General features: G+C 59.2%; 1 protein-coding gene across 2 annotated transcripts in view; it reads left to right on the forward strand.

Moving 5' to 3' along the window:
• Window positions 1–7,481, forward strand: part of PHF2 (PHD finger protein 2) — a 95,689-nt gene extending 88,208 nt beyond the window's left edge. The window contains exons 18-22 of one of the 2 annotated variants that reach the window (XM_012664459.1): window positions 813–1,090; window positions 2,867–2,962; window positions 3,536–3,645; window positions 4,468–4,861; window positions 5,486–7,481. In XM_012664459.1, the coding sequence (XP_012519913.1) occupies window positions 813–1,090; window positions 2,867–2,962; window positions 3,536–3,645; window positions 4,468–4,861; window positions 5,486–5,574 (967 nt within the window). In that variant the 3' untranslated portion in view covers window positions 5,575–7,481. The remainder of the gene's footprint in view (window positions 1–812; window positions 1,091–2,866; window positions 2,963–3,535; window positions 3,646–4,467; window positions 4,862–5,485) is intronic. The other variant, XM_012664458.1, reaches the window with a different exon arrangement.
• Window positions 7,482–8,321: the final 840 nt, after the last annotated feature.

Here is an 8,321-nt window from a genome sequence, read left to right on the forward strand (position 1 = left end):
AGGTGCAGGTGCGGCTGTGGGTGAAGGTGCAGGTGTGGGTGCAGGAGCAGGTGCGGCTGTGGGTGAAGGTGCAGGTGTGGGTGCAGGTGCACGTGCGGCTGTGGGTGCACGTGTGGCTGTGGGTGCAGGTGCAGGTGTGGCTGTGGGTGAAGGTGCAGGTGTGGCTGTGGATGCAGGTGCAGGTGCAGGTGCGGCTGTGGGTGCAGGTGCAGGTGTGGGTGCACGTGCAGGTATGGCTGTGGGTGCAGGTACGGCTGTGGGTGCAGGTGCAGGTGCGGCTGTGGATGCAGGTGTGGGTGCAGGTGCAGGTTGGTACAGTTGTAGGTGTGGAGGTGGTAAGAAGGGGCAGGTCACTGGGGAGAGCGTGTGCTGTGGGAGGGAGAGGGCTATGCTGCCCCATCTCAGGGTGGCGTATGGGAAGATGGGGGAAGGGATGCCCGGGACTGGGGTTGAGGATGGGGTCTGCGGTGGTGAGAGAGGCACAGGGGGCCCAAGGGGGTGCACAGAGTGGCTAGGTGAGCAGGAGGGAGGCAGCTGAGTCCGCTTGCCAGCTTTAAGGAGAAAGAGCCCAGAGCGTGACCATGCATGGGCCTGGACCTTCCCTTTCGTTGCCGTCCTCCCGTGTGTCTCCTCTGCATGCCCATCTCTGTCCCCAGGCCTCCAGCTCTCCCTGTGGAGTGTGGGTGGGTGAGCAGGGAATTCGTCAGCTCACCGTCTCCACTCCATGCCCCCTGCTGGCCACCCAGGCCAGGAGTCTGTGCAGGCCTTGGCCCAGGGCCATGGGCTGAGTGCCTGTCTCCCTGTGCCCCCAGCCAGCCCCCGGCCTCCCCCAGCACGCAGGAAGCCATTCAGGGAATGCTGTCCATGGCCAACCTGCAGGCCTCCGACTCCTGCCTGCAGACCACCTGGGGCGCCGGCCAGGCCAAGGGGAGCTCCCTGGCTGCCCACAGCGCCCGGAAGAACGGGGGCAGCGGCAGCAAGAGCGTGGGCAAGCGGCTGCTGAAGAGGGCCGCCAAGAACAGCGTGGACCTAGACGACTACGAGGAGGAGCAGGACCACCTGGACGCCTGCTTCAAGGACTCGGACTATGGTGAGTGCCGCACTGCATGGGGCGGGGCTGGCACCCCCTCGGGAGGCCTCTCTGAGGACGGGGGCTGTGGCCTCTGGGAGCTCAGCCTGGGGGCCTTGGGAGCTGGGCCCTTTTTCATTTTGAGGTACAATTCACAGACCATAAAATCTACCCTTTAAAAGCGTGCAGTTCAGTCTTCTTGAGTGTATTGAGAGGCACATGCAATTGTGGCTGCAATTGATTTTAGATTTCATCACCCCAAGAGGAAACCCTGTCCTCATTAGCAGCCCCAGGCAACCACGAATCCACTTTCTGTCTCTACAGATTGTCGGTTCTGGACTTTTGGGTACACATACAGTGTGTGTCCTTTTGTGACTGGCTTATTTTACTTAACATAGAGTCTTCAAGGTTCATGCATGCTGTTGCAAATGTCAGCGTTCCCTTACGTTGTGAGGCTAAGTGCTGTTCCGTGGCATGGGTGGACCACGTGTTTGCCCATTCATCCCATGATGAGTGCTGGGGTTGCTTCCACCTTTTGGCGTCTGTGACTGGCCATGGGCCTGTGCTTTCATCCCCCTTGGTTGTATTCTTAGGAGGGCCATTGCTAGGTTCTCGGTCACTGTGTTAATATTTAGGCTTCTGAGGACCTGCCCAACTGTCTTCCACGCAGGTGCACCATTTTGCACTCACAGGGCTTTGAGATCATCACATCACTCTGTCTGTCTCTGTGTGAGAGGGAGCGGCCAAGGCCCAGGGCGGCCCTGTGGCTGGCACCTGAGGTCAGGCGGTGCGGTAGCACCCAGCCGTGACTCTGGCCTCCGCGCTAGGCATAGCCCTCACCTCCCCCAGAGCTGGACAGTCTGGCTTGGGGCCAGGCCCTGGAGGAGCGACTTTGGTCACATAGAAGGGGACTGGAGAGAGGACCTGCCTCCATGCCGCTGCCCACCCGCAGGGAGCATTCCTGTGCCCGTGGGTGTGCTGGCACGGGACCCCTGTTCCCAGGGCCAGCACACGGTGGCTCACTCAGTCCAGACCCTTCCCTCACACCGTTCTCATGGTCAGAGCTGAGGGGTTTGGCCACATGGAGGCCGGAGGCTGGCTGTGACTGGGAGAGCCGCGTGTTTACGCTACTGTCTGCGGCAGACCCTCCTGTGCGTGAGGCTGGCTCTGCCCCACATCTGGTAGACAGATTTGGGCTTCTCAGCAGGGCCTTCCCTGGTTTGACAAACAGACTGACAGCTAAGTGAACTCCCGTTTTCTGGGCTCTTCCTGGGTGTGGAACGCTGGGCCCCTGCTTGCCTCCTCCAGAATCTCAGGTCCTGGGGGGTCCTTGGCAGGTTGAGAGACCACAACCTGTAGTGCAGGGTGGCCCTCGGCTTGGGGAGGGTCATCGCCAAGTCGCCATGTTGGGGCAGCTCCCCACCGGCCACTGGTCCTGCTGCACAAGGGCCTCCACTGAGCCTCGCTGGGCAGGTCTGGGGGCCTTCAAGCCCACCCAGGTCCATGGACGTTAAATGTTTCCTCGGATAACACCGAGCGGGCTGGGGCAGGCTGGGGCGGACGAGGCTGGTTGGGTGGATGCAGGCGCCCTCTTGTCTGGAGAGTCCCGACCTCAGGATGATTTCCAGGCACCTGTGGCCACATGTGGGGCATCCTCACCGCAGGCGGCTCCATTGCACTTGACGGTGGCCCGAGGATGGGCCCTGGGGTGGCCAGTGAGGAAGGTCTGCCGCGCCCGTGGCCCCCGGGCCCTGCCCAGCCGCTCAGCAGGCCTGGCCTTCCCTTTGCCTCCCTTAGTTTACCCCTCCCTGGAGTCAGATGAAGACAACCCTGTCTTCAAGTCTCGGTCGAAGAAGAGGAAAGGCTCGGACGATGCTCCCTACAGCCCAACAGGTAGTGCTGGGGCGTCCCCTGTCGCCTGCACAGGCAGCTGTGACCTCACTGCTACTCCTCCTCGGCCCCTGAGAATGTGGGCTCAGCCTGTGCCAGGCCTGTCCCGACAACTGGGCAGCTTGTCCTGCTGGGGACGACCCGCTGCCTGCAGAAGCGTGACAAGGCTCTGCTGTGCTTCTTGGGACCTCAGAACCCAGACGTGCTTCTCTGCAGCCCCCGCTCAGAAGCCTTCACCCCCTCAGGCCAGCCCCTCCACTCCAGTTTCTTCCTCGCTGAGCAGCTCTGTGACAGTGACCTTTGTATGTGGTGGCACCACCTGCTCTTGCCAGCTGCCTGCCCCCTCCTGTCTTGCAGGGCCTCTTGGGTTCTGCCTGTGGAGACTCTGATGTGGCATTGTCCCCTTCGGGTGGGGCAGCGGCCCTGCTCTGTTGTGGCTTCCTATCCAGGGAGCCTGGTGCTTGGGCTCAGCTGGCCATGGGGCCGGCCTGGGTGGGGGGCTGGGAGAGCCCCCAGAAGGAGGGGTGGAGAGGCTGCGGCTGGCAGCTTGAGGGGACTGGCCCTTCTCTTCCGCAGCGAGGGTTGGCCCATCAGTGCCAAGACAGGACAGGCCTGTGCGTGAGGGTACCCGAGTGGCCTCCATTGAGACCGGGCTGGCAGCCGCTGCAGCCAAGCTGTCCCAGCAGGTGAGGAGGGGCTAAGGGAGGGGGACATCGCAGCCAGGCCCCCATTACCCCCACCTGGGCTTAGGCTCGCCAGAAACCATGCACAGACCACCAGGGCTGGGGGCTGTCACAGGCTTGGGGACGTTTGACTATAGAGTGCACAGTTCCTCCAGTTCCCAGATTCCCTGTGGGTGGGGGCTGGGGAGCTGGGAACTGACAGCCTGGGCCCCTGACTCGGGACAGTCCCTTCCTGCTGAGGCGGGGCTGCTCTCTAGGGAGCGGAGGCCCCTGAGGCATCTGCGCACCCCTCAGGAGACAGCAGCTGGGGGCTCTCCCCTTTCCCTGGCGATTCCAGCGTTTTCGAGCTTCCCACGGCTCGGAGATGGCGTGTTCCCTCTGCACATGCTCCTTTCTTTCAGTCTCATTTGCCACTTTCAGCTCCTCCTGGCTCAGAAAATGGGGGTCCTGGAGCCTCAGGTATCCCCTGGACCAGGCCCGACACCATTTGGGTACCCAAGGGAGTTAATAGGATCAAAGCAAATATTATTCCAGGACTGAGAGACCTGTAGCAGCTCAGAGCGGGGTGACAGGGGTGGGGGTGCCAGTCCTACAGGCCCCACTGCTGGGTAAACTTGCGTTGAGTGGGGAGGTTGGGCCAGCTGGTGCCACGTCCCCACGAGTTCCTGTGTCTGAGGGTGGCCCAGGTTCAGGCCTCAAGCCCCCGCCGCCGGCAGTGGCGCGCTTGGGTGTCCACAGCAAGGCTGTGCGGGCTGCTCTGACAGCCTGAGTGGGTGTGTGTCGAGGCTGCCCTGCGGTTAATGGGCCTGTGTGCTTTGTTCACAGGAGGAGCAGAAAAGTAGGAAAAAAAAGAGCACCAAGAGGAAGCTGACTCCGAACACCGCCTCCCCCTCCGCCTCCGCCTCCGCCTCCGCCTCCACCAGCACCACCTCCGCCTCCACCACGCCGGCCTCCACCACCCCGGCCTCCACCACACCGGCCTCCACCACACCGGCCTCCACCAGCACAGCCAGCAGCCAAGCTTCACAGGAGGGCAGCTCGCCCGAGCCGCCCCCCGAGTCTCACAGCAGCAGCCTGGCTGACCACGAGTACACAGCAGCCGGCGCCTTCACCGGGGCTCAAGCCGGCCGCACCTCCCAGCCCATGGCCCCCGGAGTCTTTCTCACACAGAGGCGGCCCTCTGCGTCGTCCCCCAACAGCAACAACAACGCTGCCAAAGGTACGGCACCTGCTGGAGGCGGCCTGCCGGCCCCCCTGCACTGCCCGTCTGCCCCCTCGCCCCGCTGCACGCGGGCAGCCCCAGACCCGCAGACGCGGCCCGAGGTAGAGGACAGCACATCCCGTGGGAGGTGCTGGGCCCCAGGATGGCAGGTGGCTTTGGTCCGGGTCAGCTGCCTCTCAGCACGAGCGTCCCCCACAGCACAGGCACGAGCGTTTCCACCCCACCTGCTCCGTGGACGTGCTCAGGCCCTGCTGTGCCTGCACCCTGGCCACAGGGCGTGGAGGGTCGTGGCCCGGTTGCTGACGGTGACTCCCAAGTGGCCTTACTGCCAGGGGTGGGGCCCAGGCATCCTCACATCCTTCTGATGATACTGTCCCGGAGCCCATGTCTGCCCCACCCACTATGGCCCCATGAGGACGCAGCTTCTGAGCTGGACGCCTTGTTGGCGACACAGGACTTCTGAGGGGTGCTGAGCCCTGAGCTTGGGCCTCACAGGCCATTTTACAGACGGGCTCCAGGCTGCCTGCTTGGGGTCAGCAGGGCCCCCCTCACCCCCACACACTGCTCCCCTTGCCATCTCGCTCACCTTTGTTCTCTGTGTCCCCTCCTCTATCCCCTTAGGAAAACGTACAAAAAAGGGCATGGCTACCGCCAAGCAGAGGCTTGGGAAAATTTTGAAAATTCATCGGAACGGGAAACTGCTCCTTTAAAGTTTGGAAAGCCAGGAAACTTCTGCTCCGCTCAGGACCCCCTGGAGCCCTGCGAAAACATCTGCCCCCGCAAGGAGGGTGGCCGAGCTGCCTCACCCAGGGAGGGCCTCGCCTCCACCCGGCCACCACTCCCCCAAAACGAGCGTCTGTCCCTTGAGCAGGCGGAGCGAGCCAAGCGTGGCCGTCCCTCGTTTTAAATATGGACATCCTTTCTCAAGTTGCTAAGAGTGACCAGTCCCTGAAAAGTGGCCCTGCCAGTTTGAGAACTATTCATTCCACTTTCAGGACAGCCTCCAGGCACCCCTGAGCGTGGGTGTGATTGCAGAGTCTCTGCAGCTCTGCTGAGAGCACGAATCCTTCGAGGAAGGCGGAGTGAGCCAATGCTCACCAGCCCCAGAGTCTGAGCTGGCCACAGGCTGGTAGCCTCCAGAGGCTTAAAAAAAGGCAAAGAATACAGAAGGAGGAGAAGCAAGCGGGATGTTTATGTACCCCCTTCTCATCCTGAGTGATTCTCAGACAAGTCCAGAGAGCGCTCAGCTGGCAAGGAAGGATCTACCCCGAGCTCCCTGGTTGGCAGGTGGCAGCAGAATGGTGGGTGTCTCGCCCTGAATGCGCAGGGGCATTTCTCGGGGGCGGCTAGGACTGGCAGCCAGGTCGGTGTGTTAGTAGGCAGGGGAGCCATTGTGGGGTCCCCAGGAAAGGGCAAGGGCTCAGCTACGTCTTGGGGCCAGGGGCCCAGGCTAAGCCACGTGGAGGGGACCGGTCTAGCCCAGCCGGCTATACTCCAGAGAAGCACTTCTCAGCCAAGGCACCCCTGCCCTAGGACTGGTGGGGCGGGGACAGTGGCCCAGTGGCCTGAGGATGCATGGACGGCACTTCTCTATTCTCCCATGTCAGCGTGTGGTGTCGCGTGCATGGGTCATACCTGGACGGAGTGTCCACCCATCGACACGGAGGGGCTGGATTTGTTTCTCAGGCAATCCTGTATTTTAATTTTAGATGTATTTCCTGAAGCATATTTTTCATAGAATGTAGCGTGTAAATAGCTTTTTAAATAACTTCTTTTTTATAAGAGTAAAAGTATCTTTAGGAATTTCTTTCTATAGAGTTCTTCATTAACATTTATACGAGTTTTTTGCTGAGTCTGATGGACAGTTGGGTTCTGATGCTTTTTCCTTTTCCTTCTTTCCTTTTGTTATTATTTTTTTTCTTTTAGGAACTAAGGTATTGCCTGAAAAACAAGTGATGTCTGTGCAGCCTTATACTCTGTCTTTACAGAAGCAAATAGTACACAAAAGATCTATTTCAGACACATTTTGAAGATGAATCTTCAACTTTAATACCAGCTCTTTGTTTTCCTTCTTGTATGATGAGGGGATTGGGGGATACAGTTATTTTACTAGCACCTTGTGAAGTGTTTCTGTGTTTTGTGATGCTGTAATTTATTAATGTTTGTAGCTTTTTATATTTGTACATTTCTTATGAGCTTTGTTTATATACCCATTACCTGGATGTTTTGTCCATGAGGAGAGGCAGCTTGGTGGAGGCCTTATCCACTCCCACTTGTCCTGGAAGGAGGGACGCAGTCCCGAGGGCCCGAGGCTGGGAGCGGGGATGTCTCACGGGGCCCCGGGCTCACTCAGAACCGGTGTTTTTAAGGTTTCCTTTATCCTGTCCTTGTTGAACATTTATATAATCTAACCCGGACATCAAGCTGTTCTCTCTCTCTCTTTCTCTCTCTTTTTAATTTTATTATTATTTGACAACATGTACATTTCTAACAAAGTTTATCGTGGCTATTAAAGTGTTTTATTTCCCAGTTCATATTACTCTTGTATTGAGTCCATGAGGTCTAAGGCAACTTAGATCAAAGTTTTAAAAAAGTAAAATATTTCAGGTTTTGTACAGAACTATGTCTGTGTCATTTCTGCCCAGTTGCGGTCGTCCACCCCAGCAAGGAGGGCGGCAAGAGGGGCCAGGCCAGGACCCCTGCCCACGCCCAGGCTACCAGTGTTTCTCATGGAAAGCCTCAGATTGCACCCGAAAGTTGCAGCGCCCTAGGCTGGCCACAGGAGTGGTCAGAAGAGACCCTTGGCCATGGGGGCAGCCGCCTGTGAGACCCTGGCTCTGCCAGTCCCGGCCGTGAGGGTGTCCTCGCGAGGCCGCTAGAACATCCTCAGGGACTCAGGTGTGCGGTCTGGCTCCTGGTTCCCGAGTGCAGTGAATGCACACGTGTGCCCCCACATGGGCTGGACACCCAGACGCACTTAAGCGTGTGCATGGTTCCAGTCTAAATTCCACATTATTCACAATAAACAAAGAAAAACAGCCCTTGCCCCCAACAGATACAATGACAGGAGGACAGGGAAGGGTGCCAAGTGCAGGGCAGGGTGACCATTCGTGGTGCGTGGCAAGCAAGGTCACCAGGACACAGGTAAGGCCTGGTTCTTGGTGGGGGACGCACACCTGGGGAACGGATGAGACAGTCACAAGAATAACCTCAGGCTGTTCAGGTGGTGCAGGTGAGAAAACTGAGGATTAACGTGAAGGCTGGACAGGCCTCCACAGTGGGGAGTGGTCCTGCTCTGCCACACTGTCTTGCCCTGGGATGGGGGCTGGACGTGGGAAGGGCTCCAATCTCCGGATAAGCTGGAGAAGGGGCAGTTTGGCCTAGGTCGCCCAAGTTCCCCCAGCTTGCAGGTAGCTGAGCCAGGATCAGACCTGCCTGTCTCCGCCCCGAGCAAGCC

This window comes from Propithecus coquereli, unplaced genomic scaffold, assembly GCF_000956105.1.
Source record: "Propithecus coquereli isolate 6110/MARCELLA unplaced genomic scaffold, Pcoq_1.0 Scaffold890, whole genome shotgun sequence".
Lineage (NCBI taxonomy): Eukaryota > Metazoa > Chordata > Mammalia > Primates > Indriidae > Propithecus > Propithecus coquereli.